The sequence below is a fragment of the Prenolepis imparis genome, unplaced genomic scaffold, assembly GCF_030444845.1.
Source record: "Prenolepis imparis isolate NDT839.2.m4 unplaced genomic scaffold, iyPreImpa1.0 SCAF_6, whole genome shotgun sequence".
Taxonomy (NCBI): Eukaryota; Metazoa; Arthropoda; class Insecta; order Hymenoptera; family Formicidae; genus Prenolepis; species Prenolepis imparis.
In genome coordinates, this window is record NW_028141164.1 from 8,371,923 (window position 1) to 8,398,382 (window position 26,460).

Genomic DNA, 26,460 nt, shown 5'->3' on the forward strand with positions numbered 1-26,460 from the left:
GTAGATAAATGAATTATATTTTGTTGTATTCTGTACAAAAACATCACTATTACAAATATAAAATAATACGATTTTTATATTGATAGGAAAAATCAAAGTAGAATTTGTCCACTTTCTTTCTATATATGAAATATAATTTTTGATCTATCAAATCAATTTTATTTTATTTATTTGAAAATATTAGCGAATATAAACTTCATTAATTTCTTTGTTTCACTTTTCAATCAATAGACGATGAGTGTGTTGTGCTGACTTTATTATAGCACACTTATGGACATGAAAAGCACAAGGCAAATAGAAATTAATGAGTCATCGCACGCATCGAAATAGTGAATATAACTATAGTGATAGTTATTCCATGTGGTCCGACACAAGAGTATCACGATGTACGCATGACAGTGCAGTTAATCGAAATTTACTTTCGCACCCTCAAATACGCACGTGCTGCTAACACGTGCTGCTCTGTCGAGGCCATCTTCCATCTGTCAAAAATCGACAGCAAACGTGCGGGTCATACATACGCAAATGATAAAAATCTCGCGATTACATGCGACCGCCGTTATATCACGAATTGCAATACAAATGATGTGTGTGAAAAAGGAGAAATCAATATTTGTATTGAATATATATAAACGCATTCACAGGAATTAATCACAAAATGTCTTTTCGACAATTCGATTTCTGATAAATACTTTCTTATTTTCATTATATTATGTATGCATTATGTATGCATATTATATAAATGCATTATATCGTATAGGATTATATTAATCATTATAATTTTTATCTGCAAGGATTTTAATCTCTACGAATTTGCATCTTAATCGCATAAAAGTCAAAAATTACACGTCTTCAATGATTCTACGGCGATGAACGGCTTATGCGTGAATAAAATGCGGCGAACATATGCATCCCCCTCATGTGTACTCGACGTCAACGGCGCGTGAAAAGCGTATCCCCATCGCTGATGCGGCGCGTAATTACGGAGTAGGCGGATAGACAGGTAACGTTTCTTCGTTTGAAGAATCGACATTGTCTCCCCTGCCGCCGAAGAGCGGATTCCGAAGTCAGTCGCGTATACGTTTGTCGCAAACAAGGTCTCCCTTTGAGAGATACGTCGTCGGCCGCAAAAATGGGGGAGCGTCGGCGAAAAAAAAAAATCCCGGGGAAACGCGAAATCTCACCTTAAACCACCCGGATCCGGGAGTTCCTTTGAAGACCCAGGGTGGAAGCCAAATTCTATTCGCAGACATATACATACATATCTCTCTCTCTCCGCTATGTATACAGGTATATTATGTATATAGATGTGTTCGAGGGCGGCTTCTTTTCAGCCCTTGCAGTTCGTGACCATTATAGCGTAGCCGTAGGGTGTCTATAGGGTTGTTCGCAGGCCGAGAATCGAGCGAGCGAGACGGGACGAGGCGGTCGTCGCTCTATCGACCTTCCGGAAGGGTCGATTGTTGACCGAAAAAAGTCGCCAATTTAAAAGGACCCCCAGCGCTTCTCTCTCCGCGAGGCATGCGAAAGAACACGAGGAGACTGCGAGAGAGGGTGCGGAAGAGAGATCGGCGCACGCCTGACTTCGAACAAGCAATTATATTGTTACGAAATGTTTACAACGAGATTATTGTCAGCGGCAGCTTCTTGCGCCCCCGGGTGATGGTTTGCCTCAACGAATCTTTCTTGTATTATCAGTTTTTATTCGACCAAGGGATTCACCCGTAGACTGCCGGCGGCGCGTCTTTTGTGAACGGAAATGATGTTCCACGCGTGCATGTCGCTTTTCTAAAGTGCCTGATAAGATGACAAAGTGCGGATAAGAGTTTCGAGAGAGAAAAAAAAAAAGAATAATATAATTCAATTCTAATTTTGTTGCGATATTTTCATGATTAAAAAATTCCTTTCCTTTGCACGAGATATAATAACATATGCATATATCGACGATGTTTAAATCTAATCAATTAAATCTAGATTTCGAAAAAAAAAAAAAAAAAGAATAATTTCCAGTTATTCAAACGAGCAATATCCGGATAAGGTTAGCGGGCGACAAACATGTAGTTTTTCATACGCCGCGTCTGCGAAAGTAGAACGTAAATTGGAAAACAAGCGTCGCAACGGCGAGATCCAAAGATGGATGCTAATTGGCAGCCACGCGACAAGAAAATAAGAATCGAAAACTCACCGATATTTTATTACTCCCGACAAAGTGTGTACACGGCCGCGAGCGCTTTTTAAAACCGGCACACACCGGATTGTTTGTCGATCACTATCCGCCTAGTAGCGCAGGCTCGGTTAACAGCTCTCTGGTGTTTGTTGACTCGCACGCACGCATCAAAAACAACGCGGGCGCATGTTTGCGCCAACGAGGGACGCCCGGGTACGTCCGTCGCGTCGGTTCAACGGCTTGTCGGCTGACAAGCTCAGAAGTCGCGGCTATTAACGCCCGGTATTCAATTCCACGTGCGAAAACAATGGGAATGCACGACGAGATTAAATTCCACAGCTGCAATATGCAGTAAAGGATTAAGAGTTAATAATTCAAGAAGGCGCGATTGTGACGTCCGAGAGGACTGTCGGAGAGTTTTGCCGGCAATAAAGAGTGACACGACGACGATGACGGGGAGAGCAGGGGTGAAACGGAGGTCGAAACGCGGGTCGAAGGTGACAGAAGGGGGCAGGAATACCTACGTATCCCCTCGTTCGCACGCGCGTGAGGGCGCGCGGTCCCGATTCGCCACGGCGCGGATTCTTCCGCGTGCGGAAAGGAATCGCGTCTGGTAAGAATTTGCATGCAAATAGCGTCGCGAATCCCGGTCGCGCGGCAAACGGCGCGGAACGGCAATCAGTTTTGCGGTCTCGCGGCCGTAATTGAATGTGGCGTAAATAAATAAATAATGTCGCCCGCGCGCGCGGGCGTCCTCGCCACCTTAAAGGTCGAGACTTCGATTAAGTCTCTCTCTCTCTCGGCGCGGTACTTCTCTCCTCTCCGTGTGAGGCCCCGGTCGTTTCCTCCCTGCCCTTTCTCGCCCCCTCCCCCGCTGTCCTTCTCACTTCCGACGCGCGGCGCCGAAAGGGAACACTGCCGCAGCCGGAATTTTTCTCGAGGATTAATTTGCGGTCGGGGCCGGCCCCCTCGTCCCGACTGTCAAGACTACCGGCATTACCGGCTACCGTAGGTATGTTCCGACTTGGACTGCACGCACGAGAACCCCGTCCGTGCGTATCTCTGTCTCTCACACATTTTCCTCTTCGTTCTACGCGCTAAACCGTATGACGATTAATTATTCGACAAATTCCTTTCTTCTCACGCAGCGCGAAAACGTACCGTGACGCCGACGTCGCCACCGCGTCCGCACAGAGTAAATAAGCGTATAATTAGCGGCACGGATTGTGAAGTTTTTTTTTTTGTAATTTGCAAGCGCTACAAAGATTCAGTTATTTTCTTGAAAATGTATGCTTAATTATTATATAATTTTTTCATATAGATATTATTTTATGAAAGAGATTTCTTAATCATTTATCAATAAAATCATTCAAATTAGGCATAGCTATATTTTTAACATTAATAAAAATAAGAGAAAAATAAAATTTAAAGATAAAATATTTTTACTGAATTCAGTTGGACTCGTAGCAAAATTATAAGCTTAAGTCGAAATGTGCAAAAGTTCTTCAACCCCGAGTGCAGTCGTAGAGAGAAGCCAAAAAGTGTTGGTACACATCTCGAGATGAACTGCTACATATTGCTGCTCTTTCCGCAAATGACTGTCGGCTACAGAACAGTGGCGTAAAGTGAACAAAATATTTACTTCGTGAAGCATGTCAGACTTATCCACTCGTCTTCTGGTTATGGCAAGCACCAACACACTTATCCACATATTATTGTGGCGAACTCTTTTCCTACGTCGCAGAGCTAAAGGACACGTGACAATCTTTCGTGTTATTCTGTTTAAAAAAATTCACTTGAAAAAAAAAAAAAAAAAAAAGAAAATTACTTCAGCAAATTTTAATCGAAAATTTAATTGACCTGCATAACAATTGCGTTGTATATATGTGTTTGTCAGTCCAAAAAATAATAAACCATTGTTTTAATCTATTACAATATAATCAAGTAACATAACGGAACAATGCACTTGTTGCGTAAGTGACACGATGACGGAACTTGATTAGTTTGTCTGGTTGTGTCAGCGGCAAGCCGAAATCGATTTTGCGCGTCAACGCTAAATGGTCGGATATAGTATTCACACACACCCTATCCCTCTATACTTGTAAAAAGTTTCAAAACAATAATAAAACTTTTACTTACGATATGCAAAGCTAAAAACTGATTGTATTCTCAAGTTCGGAAAGATTATCATATGAATATTGTCGCGTAATTTTCGACAACGTTAACACCGCAATCGAAAAAAAATTGAGAGAGAGAAACCGCTTTAACGTATACACGCAAATATTCCAACCACAAATCTGTTCTCGCATTCGAACTAAATCTCCGGAACTCTCTCGCGCCCGCCCACCCTTCGCGAGAGCGCAAAAATGAAAAAGGCTACAGGCTCTCTCAATTTACAGCCGCTATCGACGCACAATGTAGGCACGCGGAGGACGAAGGGCTCCTCGCTCTCACTCACGAGCGAGGGGCCATAAAAATGTCAGAGCGTATCCCGAAGTAGTGCGATTTGCGGCGCATCGCCCCGTGCAACAACGACAACGTCATCTCCGTTCTTTTTTCTCCTCTCTCTTTCCGGTGCGCGTTTCGCTTCGAAAAAACATCGCGTCCGTCGCGGGTGTAGAATAGCGCGTAACGTGCACGTGATATACACAGTCGAGGTGTCAACTGCGCACGCAAGAATCCGCGCAATCTTCTCCGGATTGCGGCATCCATGCATATATGCGCAGCTCGACGACGAGTGCGGTCACCACCGAGAGGACTCCGACATTGCGGCCTCTCTTCATGGAAGCGTCGGCGATAAACCAACGAAACTTATTGCCCTCGGCTCGCGGTCGGTGGCGCGATTTTTTACGGCGACCGCGAAAGGCGACCGGCATCCTCTCCCCCGTTCCTTATTGACGCCCCCGACGACCTTAGCAAGGCGACCGAGTCAATGAACGTCGCTCTCCTCTCCTTCTCGTATTTCACCCTTCCTGCTTTCTTATGCACGTCCGAGATATTCTTCCGCCGAGACGACGCGACGAGAAGAAGACGCGATATTCTCTTCGGGCGAGAATTCGGCGATTGCTCGAGCGCTATTGCTCGGAACCGCCCGCGTATTTCACACGTTCTTATTAGTTTTTGGTCCCCCCGAATGTCTTCTTCCGAGCAACCGGAGAGCGAGACAGGGCGGTCGCCTCGCGAGAATACCCTCCCGTATTCTGCATAATACTTATTTTATGCGCGACGCCGCGCGAGGAAACTCGGTATAAGAGACTCTCGGTGCGACGACGTGGCGAGCTTACGACGACGCGATCTGCGTTTTTGAAAATAAAGCGCGAGTATCTCCCGACGGGTTATGCACAGTGGAGATTTGGGAGGGGAACGACTTCTCGCATTCGAATTTCACGGCGCGATAGCGTCGCCGCAATTTCCGCTATCAAGTTTTAAAGCTTTGCAATCCGTACGATGTCTTGCGAGATAGATAAAGAGCGGTGATATCGGTGAAAAGTGACATATATATCATCAGCTCGAGTGATTAATCATGAAAGTAGGAATAATGATACGGAAAATTTCGCGGGAAATCTTAAAGTTATATAAGTCGAGCCCATGTAAATGTTACAGATGAAGTGTCATTTATCGCGCGCGTCAACGCTCCTGCGTTACAAGACACACATGCGTGCGCAATCTTTTCAACTGGACGCGTCATGCTCGAAGAAGCGAATACGGAAGGGTGGGAAGGGCGTGATTTTTCAACGTCCCGGAACGGAAACTCATGGAGGATACTCGAAACCGCGGAGCGACGAGATTTCTCGCTAAGCATCATCTACCATCTTCTCTTTTTTTTGGTCTTTCTCTGTTGGTAAACGTCCTCTCCGCAGGCGGCCGAGAATGATCGAAGACGGAAAAGACTTTACCCCACTCTGGCTTTTGACAAAAAGTGAGAAAGCGTGAAGATTGATGCCTCGGTCATCTTAGCACTTTGCCGAGTCACCGGACATTAGAGGGTCGAGCGCCCGCTCGCGTGGCGGAGAAACAGAGTGTAAAATGCATTTAATTCCCATGTCGCGGAGACGAGGGTGGCCCCGCCGATTCGACGTTACGAAAAACCACCCTCCGACGGCGACTCTAACTACCGATGATTTCGCACTACTAGAATCAAATGTCAGCTCGGATATCTCGGATATGGCGAACCTCGTTGGAACGTTACACGGTTATCTCGTTAGTGTGATTGTCGCAAATCGTGCGTCCAAATAGAAAAAAATGAATTAAGATCGTCGAATCACGTTCGTTAATATTAATACAAAGAATATTTCATTGCAGAAACTTCTCAACTGCATCGTAAATTTTTTTCAAAGTGATAGAGCAAAATTAGTATCAATTGGTATTGCTTTGCATATTTCAAGCGCAAAAGGTAGCTCTAAGTAAAACTTAGAGATAAAAACGTCTATCCTAAAACTGAATAAACAGCAATTATCTCATTTCCCGAAGAATAAGAAGATCCTAAAAGAACAAGAATGAAGAGAAGCGGAGAAAGTTATTAATAGACAGGCAAAGGACGTGACTTTATTAGTCCGGTCATAATTAATTCTATCGAGCTTCCTGCGCTAACTGTGTGCTCGTACATATTTTATCCCTTGGAAAGTCAATCCTTGTTTCGCGGTAACAAGAAGTTCCCACTGGGAGATGAATAGAAGATGAAAGCTTGGCTTTCAATAGTTATCTGAAGGTAACGTAAAAAATAAATAATAAGGATTTTCAGCAAAGATATTACACTATATAGAACACAAAATAAATTATCTAAGCTAATCTGTATAAGTATCATGTTTATAATAAGTATACGAATTAGTATTTTCTCTATATACATTATTAGTTGCATTTTTCTGTAAATAAATGAAAAGTAAAATAAATGAATGCAACTAATAATATATGTAGGAAATACTAATTAATAAAAAATTCTACTTCGGAAAATAAATTACAAAGGGGGACAAGAAAATTCGAAGCATACAACGCACAGCTGTTGGTAGAATACTAAAATAAATTAAACTAATCCCGCATGTATATGATGTTTAAAACCGATGGGTACTTGAACGGTTCTACGCTGTTGGCGATGTCGACACGGCGCGTACGGGATGAATAATAAAACGGCCGGTGCCACACACGCCATGGTATAAAGGCGGAAAAAGCCGTCGATGATCAAGAACGAACATTCGCAGGCCGCGTCGAGCAAAGTACCGCGACGACGAGTTCATATCCGCGTCCACGCGTGTTCGCTCACGATGCACGTACAGTGTTAATAAACGGCATCTGTCACCGGGCACTGCGTTGCATTTCGCGTTTTACGCTCGCTCCGCCCGGTTTATGTCTCGCTTTATGTTTCGCACCGAGTGTGCGGATCGTCCCGAATATGTGCGTCCTGGATGTATTCGTTTGCGTAATATCGAGGCGGTATAGTGCATTTTTATCCTCCTTCTCTCTTTTCTCGCTAATCACGCTAATCGCCTTGCTGTGACGCTTCGCCTTCTTTCTCCCTTTACGTCATTCGCCGCGGAGATTTTACGTCGCGTATCCAACGAATTGTCGGATTTTCCCCAGTATGTGACACGTTAATACCGTATTCATTATTAAAATTATTTCGGCGTAGCCTCGTATTTGGCTTGCCCGTACTCCGATGCACGGAGCGCGAGTTTTACCGTTTTTTTTTTGTGTATTTCTCGCTTTTAATGGGAATACATTTCGCTGTCTGTGCCACGGAAAAAATGAGGAACGCTAGGGGTTGACAAAGCAACGGTATACGAATCGTGTTTTGAGCCGATCGGTTGAGTGCACCGATGAACCATTCATTTTTCAATATCTCATTCTGAAGCATCGAGATCATCCCTCACGGATTCGGCCCGCTCTCGCAAAAACACGCGACTTTTGTCATCGAGTGATGTACGATCCGACGTCCAGTCGTATCACTCGCCGGACGAGCGTCGAAAACAATTGTTTGTCCTACCCTTAACGAGGTCGACTACCTCCCTTTATTCAATCGCAAAAGAAGATCCAAGAAAAGCTATGCGAAATACAATGCTTTTCAGCAGAAACACAAAGACATTAACATTCGCTTTAAAAAATCATTTTAAAGTCTTCTAAAAAATAGATAAATAGAACAATAAAAAAATGAAATAACATAAAAAAATATTAGCAGACTCAATGAAATTAAAATTTCACGAATATATGACAGAGGAATTGATTTGCGAGCGAGATAAAGTGCTTCGTTAAGAGCTGAGAATGCTTCGCTATCGTAATTTTTTCGGCGCTGTGGTTCGATATACATCCGATACAAGTAGCATCGACCTTAATCCGAAAAAGTACTCTTGCTTAGAATCAAAACGCGGATTAGCTGCTGCAAAGCCAACCTGCTCGCTCCTGGTAAAGCCTGCACAGACTTTTCGCCAGCTGTCAGTTAGAACCACGGTGAACTCATTCGTGAAATCTGATCGTAGATCGCACCACTTCATCGGCCCCTTAATCCGTATCGACCCCTTCAAGTCTTCGGCTCGGTTAAACGAGCATGTTCCGCTCTCGGTCGGATTAAAAAATCCCGGTCTCCTTAACAATGCTCGTCCATTGAATTAGACAAGCGTGTTTCGAACGATAATAGATATTCATAATTATTCATATTTTGACGTTTGTAAATTTTTCGACAAAGTATATCGTTGTTCAAGCGCGAAAAGCTGTAACTTCCTCATAGACAATTAATCTAATTTTTAGACTTAACGATTGAAGGAAATGTTAATCGAGCGCGATGCTAAGCCATTATCGCGTCGAATAAATGATTCGCAAGATCAGCGAACTCCGGACTCGAATTTATTACGTCGAGTTCAAGCGTCGACTACTTGGGGACAGAGTATCTTTTTTTTTTATTTTTCCCGACTGTGTGAATTCACGCCAGAAACATCGTTTCGATTTATCCGCGGCAGCTTTCCGAGTTAAACTCAATCCGAACCCTGCTCTCCGTCTCCCTCGGGCAGGGAGAGAGAGTCTGTCTGACAAAAGTAATTTTATACTGTCGCGCAGGATGGTCTTGCAGCGGCGTTTCCACGTCGATGTAATCCTGTAACCCTCCACCCCTCCACTTTCACCGACGCGATACGATGCGATGCGATGCGACGCGACGCGTCGCGACGCAGTTCGCCAGGCGGCACCATGCAAACGGTCGCGTTTCGTTCGTGCCGAGCAATCGAGCGCGCGGAATGCGACGATTGCAACTGCCGTATGTACGTATGCCGAAATTCGAGGCTGGGAAACGGGGAAAAAAACAGAGAGTAGAGAGAAAGAGAGGGACACGCAGAATCGGACACGATGCGTGCAGCGACGCGGTAATTAATAATTCCGCGACGAGGTGTCGGCGGGAATTTTCAGGTGTCGATTCGACCGAAAAAAAAAAATAGCGACTCTCCGGGGTGGAAAAAAGCGACGCGGGGAAAATGGTAGAGTCTGAAAAAATGGGCAGATGCATCCAACATAAAACCTCGGACAGAAGCAAAAAGAATAACGAGGATCGTCGAGGCCGCTCGGTTCCACCGCCGGTATGATCCTGAAAAATCACAATCTATTTCTCATAGCGGCGCGCGCTCGCGCTTTTGGGAAAAAAAATGGTCAGCTCCTAGCGGTCATTTTTCTCTCAATAATTAAAGCATCCATTCCTCCGTGCGCGATGGACGACAGGACACGTTGAATGAGTGTGTATATATAACCAAACGGCGAACGCGTATTATATCCATCCTCGCTTTATAAATCAAAGTGTCTAAAGTGAAAAATTAAAATCAATATTTATTATCGCTCATTAGTCTCCCCCTGCAGCATATTTATCAACATTTCTCTCGAATCTCGTGTCTCGTTTTATCTCCGTTAAATATCACACGAAAGCCTTTCTATACGACAGTACATATATACACTTGAATGAAACAGCCAGCATCGCGTGCCTTCTTCAAGATGTATCATCTTGCGCTCTCGCTATGAAATCAGAACGAAACAGAACGTGAACGCAATCGATAGACACAGCTTCGTGCGTTTGTCCCGTGTAAAATCCTATGCTAGCTGGTTGCTAATCGATCCCCGGCTATTCAGCCACCGACGATACGTACGGACGCGTTTCAAATCCGTGCGCGGCCCGGATTTGCAGGTGGAGTCACGCGAGAAGCGCGTCATACACGCGCGCGCGTGACCGCGCATCCGATCGCGCGATAATCCCCCGGGGCTTCTCCGAACGCGTCTCGAAAAGAGGCCGTGGGTGGAAGGCACGTCGAGAGAGCCCCGACATCGTCGCGCCGCGTCGTCGTATAATGGACGAAGAAGAAACGACACCCGACATCGCGGAGCCCATTCGTGAGCGCACGCATATACGCATTTCGCCCCGTTGATCAGAGCCCCGTTTTATCCGCTGGACACGACGGACGCATGTGTAGGTGTCGTAATTTTTTTTTTCTATATGAGGAGAAAGGATTATGGGCAAAAATATTTAAATGTCAAATATTTAAAGGTATTCCACCTCCTCTCGAAAATACGGATTATACATTTTCCGCAGAATGTAATATCATATCTATTAAAGAAACATACTATTGTCGTACGATACGTAAATAAAAAACAAAACCAACCACAAAATCATATACATACATGTAAACAAAAAAATAAAAAATATATAGCGAGATATACAGTTGATTCCGCGCCCCGATTAAATAAATATAAAATAAAGATAAGATAAAATTAATTCCCATTTGAAATTAATTTGCCTCCCTACGTTCCCTGCATCGCGATACACGTGCGATGATGCGTATGCACGAGGGACATCTAAGAGCTGTCCAAGGCATTCCGGGACCAACTCAAACACAAGTGCACTAAATCAATCTATTGTCAGGGGACGACCCGATTCCGTACAGGTTGACTCACCTCTACGACAAAGGCCCTACGCTTACGTACGTAACCGTAGAAACATCTTTGATGGTCGCATAAGGAAAGAAGGTGGCCTCAAAGCCGCGTACACGCGCGCATATGCGCGCCCATGGGAATCTTTTGACGAATCGTCCACGATCAGTCACCCTCCCTCTCGATCTCACCCAACTTCTCTTCCCACCCATCCTTCGCGAGTACCATCGCCCAGCATCCGAGAGAGAGAGAGAGAGGTCCTTACACCTGGCCCCGGAGGATTCCGCTACGAAATAACAGCGGCCTTAATGGATTCAGAAGTGGCTACGATTTCTATGAGGCGTAATAACGTTACGCTGATTTATCTCCGCTTTAACCTCGTCGGGTTCGCATAGCTCGCGGCCCGCGAGCGTGAATGCGTATGTAATATCGTTTAACCCGGGCATTGTCGGGTTCAAACGTATGTAAAGCCGGCGTGACGATCGTTGACGAAGTGCCCGTCGTATGCCGTAGGATCGGGCCATGGGGGTCATGGATACGCGTCTCGCGAGGTCGTTTCCTTATTATATGTCGGGCGACCTCGAGTCGAACGACTTGCGCTGTTGTCCCGTGTCTATTTCTGCGCTTTGATATGCGCGAAATTATCAAAAAAATATCTTAAAATTCTATAATTTTACGAGATCTCTGTCTTATAATTTTTTCGTATATTATATGAGCAGTAGTCTCATATTAAGTTATTGCCTATACTTTGCCTATACTATTATTTAAATTTTTGCTGTGCGAAAAAAATAGTCTTGCAGCAGCAGGTATTATTAAAGCGCTTAAATATGATTATTGTAATTACACTGCTATCTCGAAAATTAAAGAACGCTGATAATATAGTAGACAAAACGGGACATGCACGAAATATAAGCCTTCGCATAATTTTTAAAAAACGTAATTCTCTCGATCGTGGAGATACATAATTGTAAAATCCAGGTTTCCGACTGCGCGAGAAATAATGATATAAAAAACTGCTATGCAAGCGAGAGACGCTCGGGACGTAATAAAACAGAGTTTTTAAACGGCCACTAAAACGCGAGCAGCTTTAATCATAAGCGGACGTATCTTAAGCAAGAGAGCAAACCTTCTTTTATCTTTCGCTATTATTTCGATTCCCCTCGCATTTTTTTCTTCGCCAACTGCGCGCTTTCTCATTTTAATGATAACAATTAAAAGAGCCACCATTCTCTCCGACTAAAGCTAATTATCACGCAGGCACTTTTATTGACTCTTTTTCGCTTATAGAGCGATACGATTCTGTGAGTCTGGCACGGATTTCCTCTGGATATTTTCCAAGATTTTACGGTAATAAGATAAAAAAAAGATTCTAATTTAAATATAAGTGAGAAGAGATATACAAAAAGAGAGGTACTGTAAATGCTAATTACTGGATATGACATCATGGGATTTCTTATCATCGTTATATTCGGTGATTAAAAATCACATCGAATCATCCGATGTGATTTTTAATCATCAAACATATCTGATGAGAAGAAAGTCGAATATATAGTTTTCTTATAATACCGAATAATACTAAAATATTATATTAACACATATATAAATAAAAGAACTTTATATATATTTGTAATATATAATTGATTTTAATAATTAAAATTATTATTTTTTAATATAATAGAAACAATGTAATATTAATAATATTTATAACAATATAATATTAACAAGAACAAATCATCATATAGAATCATCATTCGATCATAAATGATTATATATGTTTAAATATATACATGCGAATAGATGATTCCGATAATATTGGGGAAATGATGAGGCCGATAATCGCGCGCCGATAATCTCTTCTTCTCTTCCTGTTAGTCACACATCGCGAGAACCCGTGTATACTGGGATTCACACATATCATTAAACGCGCTTACCTCGTTAGCATATTATCTCTTGTGATGGTGCAATTACGCGCGGCACACGACTACATCCGATAAGAACGAGAAGCGCTTGTGGCGCGCCTTTCGTGCTTCGCGCTGAGAAAGCCGCGGCGACGGCTGCAAATGCTAATCCAATTAGCTCATTAGGTAATTGCATCGCACCGACAACGCTCTTCTTCTACCGGATTGCGAAATGCACTTGCGATCGTGTTATGTGTAGCGATTACAGGAGTCAGCGTTTCGCGAGTCACGGATAATGACTCCGGTTGACAGGGATGCGATTATTCCAATCGCGAATTTAACTCTGATCCTATTCATACTTTTTTTAATCCTATTCCACTTCAATCAAGTTGTAAAAAAAACTTTGCTAAATTTTGTATTTAAAAATTACGCTAATACGATTATAATAAATAATCATGTATAATGAAACTTCAGAGAGAGAATTGTAATAATTACTACGTGCAATTTAGAGATAATAATTAAAATTAGATATTAAAAGTTTCTTTTAGAGGGAAAGAAAAATCTATTATTTAAATACGTAAAAATGTCTGAAAAAAAAAAGACAAAGCGAATCCATGATTAGTAATACACTTTCATCAATGTAACGGATATCGGATATCTGTGTTACAGGATTCTTTCCCTCGACAGAAGAACGCAAAGAAACACTTTAAAGAGCAAAATTGTTTTCGTCGATATACCTATCCCCATGGCCAAGAGAGTCACACGCGAATAGCCGAGCGAAGATTAAATTCCTCCCAATAACGCGACGCTTCGTTCTCGGATCCGCTGGCATCGATACCAGAGACGCCGTTACGCGAAAGCCGAAATGAAACGACGGGAATGCGGCGACGGGTACTTCCGAGCGTTATCGCGAAACGAGTATCGTAGCAGCGGTACAAATTCTACGCTTTTTCTCTCTTTCTCTCTCTCTCTCTCTCTCTTTCATTGTCGGCTGTGGCCGAAAGGGCGAGGAGGGAGCTTTGCCAGCACCCTAATATCCTCCGACGCGTAACGGTTTCATTTCTTCTCCTCCTTCCATTCCCACCATCGTTCACCCTCTCGTACGTACACATGCCCATCTCTTCCGAGGAGGATAAACGATCAGTCACACCCTGCGACTTTTATTTCTCGCAATCGTCCTCGTATCGCAGGCCTAGGCTCGTCGCTCTTCCCTGTCTCTTCCTTCCGTCCTCGTCGCTTTCCTCGCCGGGGAGGCGAGAGGCGGTTTATTGCGCGACGTAAACTTTGCCTCGTAAGGATTCGGCTGCTGATTGAAAGGAAATTGTATCCTCGGCCGTTTAACTTAGGCGCGATTTCCCTGGCGATTGTTCGCAAACGTCAGTCACGAGATAGAATGGCCGATCAATGATCGATCGTATGATACGATTAAATCGAAATCGATTTCTTTCAAAGTTTTTACTTTCTAAGTCAGACTTTTGAAACAATGAACTATAATATTTTTTAAATATATTTAAAATAATAAATAAGCTATGTTATTAATATATAAGACAAAATAAAAATAATTTCGATTTTTTAAATAAAAATATTCTTGATTATATTGAAGGTTAATTCGAGTCTCTTGTAATATAAAGCAAGCTGTACTAATGTATCGTTTGAAATGTATTCTTTTGAGAAAAGATCTATCATTAATTTTTTTTATCTGATCAATCATTTTGCCTTCTATATCGAATGCCGTTTGATTTCATTCGTATTCTACTTTCGCATTTCTTTTCTTCAAGGAGGTCGGAATGAGACAAAAAATCGTGAATAAACCTTCGCTGGACCTTCCTGCACGATCGGACGCGAACCGGATGAAAAAGATTGAGCGATCATCTCCTCGCCCTTCTCCTCCCCCATCCGCGCTGGGTGACCCGCAGGAAGAGCGGACAGAAACAATTTTTTAAACCTTTGTGTGTCTCCATCCACGTAGGAAAATGAAACCGGTAATACGTCGGCATTGATAGATTCGCCACCATTTGCAGAATGGACGGATTATGCGCGGCATAAATACGCAATTTCGCCCCGAATGCCGTCGGTTTTCCCCCTATGCGAATGGGAGCGCTCATCCGCTTCGAATTAACAAATTACTCCGACCATCTATAGCGACAGACAGGAAGCTGCACCGATCTAGCGTATATCGCTACTTTTTTTTATCACAAAAAAAGCACATAAAAAAATCACGAATATAGCGCTCCATAATCATTTTAATATGGCAAGAAAAAAAAAAACAAGAGAGTTTGTCCATATAGTTTGTACGCGCACAATATCGATTCATCGTTTTTTCTAATCTCTTTGTGTTCGAATATAATCGCCAATGGTCAGGTCCGGAGAATACTATTCTCCCTGAGAGCGTGCCTTCGTTTTCTAATTAGTCCCAGTATGTCCGGAGGAAGAAAGCCACCCCGCTGTTGTCGAGCCCCAAGAAATCGCGAGCCGTCGTCGGAGCGAGCATTGTGTCGCGTATGTTGTTAGCGTTCTTTTATCCGGCTCCACATATACACGTAGTACGTGCAGTCGCGCACCCTCGGTCAAATAATGGTGAATTCCGACCATCACGTATCCCACTGTTACTGTGATGGCCCTTAAACCAATTCCCCCGCTTGCAATTTTTAAGCAAACCAAGCTTAACCGATTTTTGTGTTACTAATCTGTTAAAAAAAACTCTTCTCTTTTTTATTTATTTTTATGTTCAATAATAAAGAGAGCTTCTAGATTTATTTTTCTAATAAATACAATGTTTCGCGAATTTGCAATCATGTGAAAGTTACATATATCGACATCTTATTAAATTTTGTTGTATTTTTTTTAAGTCAAAGAAGATACAGATTATTAAAAAAAGAGTTCAAGATTTAGTAATAAACGTTAAACTCTGAATAAAAAAATGCTTAGTAGACATAAATAAAAAAATTAAGTCGTTGTCGTAATTGAATTTTTCGATTCTGATAATGGCAAATGATTTGCTTCAATATTCAGTATTATTGTAGATATTATACTAATGCCTGCGACGATTCCCCATAATCTCATCTGCGTGCCGCACGTTTTTTTTTCTTTTCCGGCACATTCCCCGTGTGTCCCTCTCCTTGCTTCCCCCTAGCTCCCCTGATCTCCCCCGACGCGTCAAGGGCCCAACACTCGGTGGTTTGACCTCATTTCCATAGCGCTCACCCGCGGGGACGCTCCTCGAGATACCCGAGTTCCGCTTCCGGCGGCACGATCACCACCTGGCAGCCGATGCTCACCGGACCGTGCCGTTACACGAGGGCGTATTCGCGCCACGCTTCGCACGTATTTTTGACCGCCGCGTGCGAAACTTCCGCGCCGCGTCTGCTTACACGCGTCCGTCTCGCTCGTGTGACACGCGGAACGCGCGCACGTCGCGCTTATTTAATTACTTTGGTCCGATAAAATCGCACGCGAGCAATGAGGGTATCTTCCAGCACGTGGCGATTCACTCGTGCATCGTATATAAAAAAACTGAATCTACATATTTAAATAAATATTTATGAAATATAACATACGCGTATGAAATGTAATAAAACACACGTCGAATCGTTCATACATTAATAAAGCATTAGTTTTACGAGAAGAAGAAAATGAACGACTTTACTACTAATCCTGCTCTTCCATTTATATATACGCTTACTCTATTATCAGCAACATGATATTATGCATGCTTAGATTTCTTGAAGAAAATTATATTACTCACCCTCGACGACTTGCGTTTGTTGGCGCTCTCAACACACGGAAAGCCACCGCACTGAAACACATAGATAATAAATGTATTATATAATGGTCCATTTATCTAACAAGCATATTTAATAATAATACAAGAACATGAAGTATTTCAGAGAAAAATTATTTTACGGCTAGAGATTTCTGCGTCAAGTATTAACTATATAGTTAGTATGCTGAAAAACATTTTTATGTAAGAAGTCTTATATATGTATACATATAATTATATTAATATATACATATAATTGATTATATTATCCAATATATGTCGTGAATTTCATAATTTTATTTCGTAATAACGGACTGCTATCGCACATAATTTATAGCAAACTGTAAACCCATAAATTCATAGTCGAATCACGGGTTTCGATTAAACGAGGCGGCGTGGCGTCCGGCAAATTGGTCGGCGGGATCGAAGTTAGACGTCTATGTCGTGCTCTATTCTTCGGTCGAACTACCGTTTATGGGGAATATCCGTGAGAGAGATACCCGGGCGAAGTAAACGGGATATCTCTCGCCTGGATTTATGTGAGACGTTATGGTCGCCGGATCTAACCCACTAGAGCTAGTCCCCGGCCGTAAAGCCAAGATAATTAAATTATGAGAATAAAAAATGGAAAGAGGGAGACACAGGATGTGCGCGAAGAAGAGTCGGGCGGGTTTAAGTTGGCTGGTGTTTTTCGACGGACGACCGGCGCGAAGAAAAATCGTAAAAGCAGCCCGACCGACAAATCTGTATAATGTTTCGCGATTTTTATCGCCTCGCACACCCCTTACGACACTAAAAACTCTTTCTCTCCTGCTTCCTCTATCTCCCTCCGGTGACGGAACCACCAGCGACACGTCTCGCATGCACACGCCCGCTTAGGCACGTCGTCGAATTTCAAAATGGAAATGAAAGAATTTTATATTCGTGCGCGAAAGATCGGCGGCGTCGACGAGACGAGAGTGTTTCATATGGCCGTCGCGACGAGACGGTGAAGCTCCTTCCCGATTCATCGATGCTTGCATAACAGCAGATTGAGCTATACGTTATTTATACGTACGCGCTTTATGGATGCCAAAATAGCGTTTTTATTACTTTTATTACCATTCGGTTATCGCTCATGCTACTGTCATCGCACTTATTTTCGTAACCGATTACATTAGAATCCTCGCAAATCCATGTCTGACGAATTATTTGCATCTCTGCGACACTTCTCGCAATGTATTTATGCGACATTACGTTGCAATAATCATTGGAAAAAAAAAAATAAATATAAATCACTACAAATATGAATTACGTAAAATTAATTTAAAAAACACACAACTCTATATAAAATATATGTATATTTGATATTTTTAAAGTTAGCACTATTTGCAGAACGAATAGAGAGAGAATTTTTACAAGAAAAGCAAATAGACATTATCGGAGACAACGAGCGCGTTTCGTAACGAGTCTAACTAATCCCGTCACGTAGTGCCATAATCGTCCGTAGGACGACGGCGACGTTAATCAAGTTCCGAAAATGCAGGAATGGTCGGAGGTGTAATTTCACCCTTATATACGGGTGTTAAAGCGCGCCGGAATGGCACCCCATGCATAACGCCCGCTGACTCCGTCGGATGTATATATACGTGCCATGCAACCAGTTCGTCGTCTCCTCCCACTCGTAATCGTGGGCGCAGGCAGGTACTATACATGTATCTGTATATCGTAAACCACGCGGTGGAAGCGTTAAATCTTCCGCGCTAAATGGAACAGGACAAACTTATGCGGAAACTTACTGGGAAAATCGCGGCGCTCTGAGCCGTTCACGTGAAAGTATATATCGCGATGCGCTTTAATGTACCTTACCCGAGAGTACGCGAAAAACATATAAGATGCCAACAGCGGTAGCCATAACTCGCGTTGATAGCCCCTGATACTTTTCGTGTATTTTTCGCAAATTTATTCCACGGCGAGATTAGTATAAGCGTAACAAGATTTTAAAAAAAGCCGATAATACAGTTTAATAAAAAACATACAAAGAATGATCGTTTTTCGCATTTTTTAACGTTGAATATAATTCCGAGCTCCAAATAGATGTTTTATTTTTTTGATTTCGTTAATTTGAATTTGACAATTCTTATATTAGATTCGTACTTAGCGATTTAAAATAACAACTTGAAATCGTTTCGAAATAATAATTTTCCTTTTTGCGTTCTCAAGAAAGAAAATATTTTTTTAATTGTATAATTAATCTCTAAACATTAGCTGCCCATACATATCGTTTATTTTTATTAGTTGTATTTTTTTCTAAGTAGCGCGAATAAAAAATACTCGGAAGTAAAAATGGTCGCAGCTCGTTTGATAATTGGCTATTGGCAGAGTTTACGTTCGACCAGATAGCAAAGTCGATACGCAGGAACACCATTAACACTCCTCGTCCCTGCCGTTCTGCGTAGAAACCCCTTTTCACCGGAGACTAACAATATCTGTTACGACCGATCGGCTTGTAATAATTGTGACTGCGCGCGTGACGCTACACGGAAAAAAGGGGGATGTTTTGTGTCGCCGGGGCCTTTAAATCCCGACTTTAAATTCATTTCACATCGACGATCGACTCGCCATTGTCCCCGCATCTGTTCCTTCGTCTGGTTCACGCGTTTGACTTAGGAATTAGGAGTGGTGGTGCGCCTCGATTTCATTATCGGTGTAATTTTAAAGTGGCTGTCAAGGGATGGCCGCAGCGCTTTTAACGCTTTTCTGACTGACAGAAGGGTGTCTCTCTCTCTCTCTCTCTTTCTCTTTTGCAATCTCGAGCTGAATCATCGCTTTAAACGCTCCGTTCCGTTCAGACGATGTTGAAACGATGAATGCCGTCGTGCGGAATATTCTTAATTGTGATTCGCGACAGAAGCTTTCAGATTAATAAACGCGTTGTATAGTTATGCAGAAAATTCGCGGCTCTCGCACTAATACAAGTTATCGTTATCGCGAGAATACGTATAGAAACTGAGTACAACATAATATGAATCTGCATAGTATATTTCTTAGATGCATTGTGAACCATATCTTCTGCCATTCTTACGCATGAACTGCGTAACGCGAATGTATACGTCCGTATCCGCACTTACATTTGCATCTCGTGTTAAGATGGCATCGTCGACAGTGATACTCGGTAAGTGTCTAATAATACATCGAGCTAGGTACATGAGTAAACAGGCAAACAACAACGGCGGGATCCTCAAATCCGCTCATGAATAAGTTCGTCGTTTGCCGGTACGTGCCATATAGCTATATATACATGGCGCGTTGTATAAGATCGTCTTCGGTACACAATGCACACCATTCCGCCTCGCGCGTCGCCCATAAATAAATTTGCGGAAGATATTCTCGGATGTCGGGAGCTTGTTACTCTCACACTCGACGAATCTCTGGTCGACGCCCGCAAAGAGATCGGGAGAATAAAAAAAAATCCATTGAACGCGCGACAGCGACGTAGGGCAGGAGGATAGAAGCAAGGCAACCCCTCGTGCTGACATAACAAGCAGACCCTGGGGGGGCTCGAGCAATCTCCGCCTTTGAGGTTTACGAGGAGAATCGGAGATCCATCGGCGACACGTGGAATCGGTACAAAAGTGGCCGTCGTCGTTTGGTAACCGATAGCGAGGCGGAAAATCGTCCTCTCTCTTGTCGATCTCGCGCGGCTTAAATCGTCGTTCTTCGTCTTACTTAAGATGCCGTCTCGGATCCGGAAAGCGTCTTACTTGAGATAACACGAATGATCCGCAAGTCCGCTAATGTCTAGACAATATTTGTCCGGACTTGAGCACGAAAATAATAAGCGATAAGAGCGACAGGGGAAATGAAAGAAAAAGAAAGGGAGAAAGAGAGAAAGAGAGAGAAAGCGCACGGGAAATACGTCGGGTCATAACGGGGTTATGAGCTGTGAGGTAGTTAAAGTTTTCTACTACCGTATATATATACGTACGATGCTTTCCTCCCCCTCCCTTCGGCTCAGTGCCACGGAACTCGTTCGTTACGTGTTTCGCGCTAAATTTGTTCGATATCCTCGAGGAGCCCCGTAAATCCGGATATTCCTCAGGAAATTGCTGTTCCTCGCTATCGGTTGGTTGACGGCGGCGTCCGTTGCAAAAAAGAAAAAAAAAAAAAAAAAAAAAAATACGTCGCGACTCGACGGGGATGAAAATTTTGCAACAGCGCAATCTAGCAGAGGGTTCCCCGTTAACTTTAAATGGACCGAAAGGTAATTACGGCGTCGACGGTTGCCTCGACGTGTAATTGGCATCGTTTACGTGATTGCGGAAACTCCCGAAAAACTTTATTTCGATATTCATTAAAATTAAATATAATTTTTCTGGTATTTTTCGAAGAGTTTTGTGCGTGTTATCATTTTATTCCGATCAATTTGGAAAATATTCATTAAAACAAATAATAAACGTTTAATTGCGTAGAAAGAGAGAAAGAGCGAGAATTTCAAATTAAAAAAATTATATAAATATATAAAATAACAAAGTATATCTCAAACACAATCACGATAAAAATAATTTGCTATCTGAATGCAGTGTTTGTGTGTAAAATATTATAATTAGAACTAAAATGATTTGAGAAATAATATATCTTGATAGACTCTATTAGAGGCAGCTATTTCAAAGGATCTCGCTGAAACGTTGCATAAGTTTGAAAACGTGCTCGGCGAAAATCATTGTATTGTCGCGCTCACCACTAATGACAACACCGGGGTGCTTCGGGGACCCCTATCATAATTCGTAGCTTCTGATTTTCTCTCGAGGGTTGTTGACACAATGCGGGCGCCTTACCGCAGCCCTATTCGTGCCTAAGACCGTCGAATATCAATAACGATAGAGAGAAAGAGACGCCGTAAAGAGCGAGGATGAGCATTTCGTGGTAAGACCGACGAATCTACGGACGCGCCGTTTTGAGGATGTTCCTGAGGGATGTGACGATCGTGACGGGATCAAAGAAAACGTTTTGTCCTAATGACCGGCCTCTTCGTGTATACTTGTATGTACCCGTAGCACCCGCGGGGATTTTGCTCCCCTGACGCGTTAATTGCAATCAAATCGAAGATCCCCGATATCAGTCAGACATTACAAAATTGTGCCCGAGCATGACTCGAGAAACGTCAAATATATGCTGTCGAATAATTAACAATAAGTCTAAAATCAGAAAATTTTATGTTCTCTATCTTTGTATGACAAATGTAAAATAAAATTAAAATAAAAAGAGTTTGAAATTGTTTAATATATATTTTTTCTTTTTTTCTTTTTCGTAATATTAATATACAGACTCTTCTTTCGCTTTATTATTTTACAAGTTATAAGCTTTGTTCGAGAATCAAGAAATAATACATCTTGCACATCTTTCATCGAATATATTATCTCTCTACATTTTAAAAGTTTTCTTATTCAAATATATAACCACAAGATAGACATAGGGGATCAGTTGGAATAATGATCGCGATTCCTTACCCTAAAAAGCATACCCAGGGCGACGTGCACGCGGAACAATTAATCTAAATGTCACCAGGAGTTAATTTATACGGCTGTGCGATCGTATATCAAGCGCTATCTTCTTCGGAAATTCTCCAGGGAATGGGATATATAAAGCGTTTCCCGTTAACTAGCGCCGCGGCCTTTATCAACCCTTCAACGGGTGTGTTTCCTATCGTAGCCTTCCCAACTTTATTCCGCGCTGAAACCGTTTCACGGTTTAATTACTTTCGAGCGAAAATGGCATTCGTATATATAATAAACGAAAGGCAGGCTTTTATTCTCGTAATTACTTATCGCGCAAAAAATATTTCTCCCAAACACGTTACGAGAGTTATTCATTATGATAAAACTTAAATTAATAATTAATTAATTTTTTATCCTCCCGATTTTTTTTAAGAATCTTGCAAGATAAAGAATTTTATCTTGCGAGAACCGAGAGAAGAACTTTGTCTCTCTTTACTATTATTTTATCATAATACATTTCGTCCGTGCTATCGATGAATAAAACGCGTTCTGGCTCGTTAGTACTTTCCTGTTTCCTTATTGTCTCGTATCGTCTTGTATCGACGTCCTCGTAACTGTAAATCGACCTCTACACTTCCTACATCGAGAGACACCGCGACATCGCGACGCTCGTCGTTCAATGTTGCACAACGCAGATGTACCCAAGTAAGTATCCGCGCAATTTTCTGCGGTCGCGAACAAAAACCAACAGAAACGTTTTACCATTAATCATGGACAATGAAAGTAACATCGACACGGTCCTCGATCGTTTAACATTATCTCGCACCGATCCCGCCATCGCCGACTACTACGACTCGCATTGGTGAACTGTCGTCGCCGCAGCATTAATATTTATCATAAAATCACGTTTCTTGCCACCGCACATTTTATTACCCATATCGTTGCCATCTTTATGCAAGACACCCGCATGAATTATTACATGTATCTCGAACGAGCGCCAATAAAACGCAACAGAGCGCCGAGTCAGGGATATATCGACCGTGCGTCGTCGAGTCTCGCTGACATGACATTCTTCTGTGAATATGTGTACCTCGATATAGAGAAATACATATTTTCTCCAGAAAAAGTACAATATTGCTTATTATGAAAATTAAAAGAAAATTAAAAACGTTTACATATATATTTGCTCTTTTAAATAATCATAATTTAATTATAGCAATTGCACGATAATCATTGACGATAAATCATCCTCTCAGATAATCCACCACTTCGCATCCACACCGTACACGCGAGATGACAGACAGACGAGGAGCTTCCGCAATTTCGCGTCGCTATTAGTAATAAAGTCCGCGCCGGAGTAATTGTAAACAGAAGGTACTTCGCGCACGACGATAAATCCCATTCTCGCAATAGCGTCCCGCTTGATGTGAGTCATTCTCGTTATTTTATTCCGTTTGATTAATTCGCGCAGTAAAACTATCGTAAAAGCGCGACGGCCCGATCGGCCAGGACAGGAACGAGAGCGCATCGTCTCTCGCGGGAGTTGCATATCTGAGCTGCATTTTCGTGACGCGGGGTTACCGCGAATCTCTTTCCGTTCGAGGAAACGGGAGTATAATACTTTCCGGCTCGTGACGCGATTTTCGAGACGTACATTGTGGACGACAGCGCGGAATTGCGTAGCTCTCCATTCCTTTTCCTCTCCGAGGATAAGGTCATAATTTTAACGAGGCAGCGTGACTCGCATTCCGATAGAGAATACTTGGTTGCGATGTCTCTCTCTCTATCGACGTTCCTTCCCTATTTGGGACCTCCCGGCCTTCGCTCGGCGCGCTCTCTTTTTCCGTCCGTGCGGTGATAAAATTTTTTCCCAGCCCGGATAAAGATATTAACCGTCCCCGCAGCGAATATTTCTAATTGCCAGAGACCGCCCTCCGGTTCGCCTTTCATAAAAATCTTTATCGTCTTGATATTTAGAGTTCAGTTGCCAATGGAGGATTCGCTTGCGCGATGATCATAACACACGAAATGTTTCATACCGCTCTACCAGGGAAGAGCGTGTCCGTGTATCTAGTGAAGATCATTTGCACTACGTCTTCGTTTTCCTCCTCACGAAGCGAGGATATTGTTAATTATGGCGGAACGAGCTTAATGCATATATGTCTTATCGTATCTTGTTTCTTTATTAATCCTTGAAGGGTTTATTACGCGGCGAGAAGGTTGTGCCTTGTAATGAGATGGGATATGCCTTTAACATCGCATGACGCGTGCACTAAGTGGTATAAATGCTATTTTGAAAGTGATTACGCGACGAAATATGTATATATTCCGCATACATTAAGATTACGTTTTCTACACAATGTTTACGCTAAGAGAATTTTTCAAAATTAATTTATATAATATGCAAAAGATAAGAATTTAATATTTTAAATAAATCCTGAGTCTTGAGCAGTGAATATATAACACAGATTTTCAATCTTATTATTCAGTAAAATTCGGCAGCTAATTCAAAATTTAAATGTTTAATAATGTAAAGCCTATTTAAATTTTTAGATTAAAAATTACCTAAATAAATCGAAGTCACTCCGTCAAACCACGTCTATTTTCTGTCTTTTTTAAAACCATGCGTACGAAAGGAATATCCCGCTCTCGTAATCAGCTTAATTAAATTAAGACGACGAGAAGAAGTGCAGTCGAGGATCGTTCGAAACCGCGCGCGGAAGGCACAAAGAACTCTACGGGCGCACAAAGCGGCCGATTGTTCGAATCGCGCGAGGCTCGTTACCATGTCGCTCGTCACTCATAAATCGTCTCGTTCCGCGTGTACACCCGCCGAGCCCTATCGGAACGCACACGACGACGATGACGACGACGACGCCGAGAGAGAAGAAGCGTGTCCGCGCATTCGGCTGCGTATCGCAGTCGCCGCAGAGAGAAGAGAAGTGTCAGCTGTAACTTTTATTGGTTATAAAAGCTCGCGATATTATGCTGAGCCCGAGTAAATACGTTTATGCTCCCTTCCCCCCTTTCCATCCCTTTTCTCTTGGCAGTAACGGATTTCTCAATAGGCGCAAAAACGTGCCCTTTATGCTCGATACATAAACCGAACAAGTTTCTAAAAAAAATATTTATTCATATAAAGAGTTATGTTGTATATGTGTACTAGAAATAGCGCTTTAATATAAATCTATTTTTTCTATCATTTTTTGTTTGATTCTGATTCAATATATATTTTTAAATTATCACTCATTTTATAAATATTATATCTTCGTTATCCGTCAAAATGACTATGAAAAAAACAATATTATTAATAACTTGTCGATGCCTTACACTTAATACTTAATATTTAAATTTTCTTTATTTTTATCGGTTGTCTGTGTTGGAAATTCCGTACTTGCTAAATCCGCCACTGTCTCTTGCCCTTCCTGAACCCTCCGGTACTCTGGTCGACACACTCTCTCAGCCTTATCAAACTAATACATTCCATATTTTATGGTTCCATCCGAGAAGAAAGAAAGCACACTCGCCGTCTTTACGGGCGTGCATTCCATTGCACCTTGTGTCTTGCATTAATCTCGCGGTAGGGGCAGAGAGAGAAAGAGAGAGAAAATGTGTATCTATGTGTGTGTTTGTGTGACGGGAGGCAAATTGAATGCCTTTTGACACAGGAGCGGATGAATCATCCGCAAAAGCCGCGAGTACGGAGGATTCATCCCGCTCGACAGGTCGACGCACTCTGACCTATAAGCGATAAATATATACTTTGTAGCGTTCGTAAAACGAGTTCCGCTCGATTCGAGAGGACGAAAATTGACCACGCCGGGGCTTTCGAGATTGCGCTCGATGCAAACGTTTGCGAACCTTCTCTCGTATCTCGAAGTGAGATATTACTGCGGTGAAGTTTGCTAACACTGTTGAATGATAGCGCAAGTGTAAAAGAAACGTGAAAGGCGCCGCTATCATCGCCATTTATCTCTTTCACGTGGTTTTCCGATCAATAATCGCGGCAATTTAATATTTCATGATTACGAAGACAGCTGTCTCTATCTGCTTTAAGTGTCCGCATATGTTACAACTTTGTTTGAATAAATATATCTTTTGCAATTGCGTGAGAGGAAGAGAGAGAAAGAGAAAATGTATCATACTGCAAAACTATGTACTTTCCACGGATAAAAATTGTTTATCAAACATTTGTTACGTTTAAAGAGGTATCTCCTTATTTTATATTTGCAAATGTAACAAATTATCAAGTACATTCAAGTACATCAA

At 42.2% G+C, this 26,460-nt stretch overlaps 1 protein-coding gene across 1 annotated transcript in view; it reads right to left on the reverse strand.

The window, feature by feature from the left end:
• The window catches only part of LOC145937004 (uncharacterized), a 338,257-nt gene that overhangs the window by 214,880 nt on the left and 96,917 nt on the right, over positions 1 to 26,460 (reverse strand). The window contains exon 7 of the mRNA XM_083039730.1: positions 16,700 to 16,750. Within this exon, the coding sequence (XP_082895856.1) occupies positions 16,700 to 16,750 (51 nt within the window). The remainder of the gene's footprint in view (positions 1 to 16,699; positions 16,751 to 26,460) is intronic.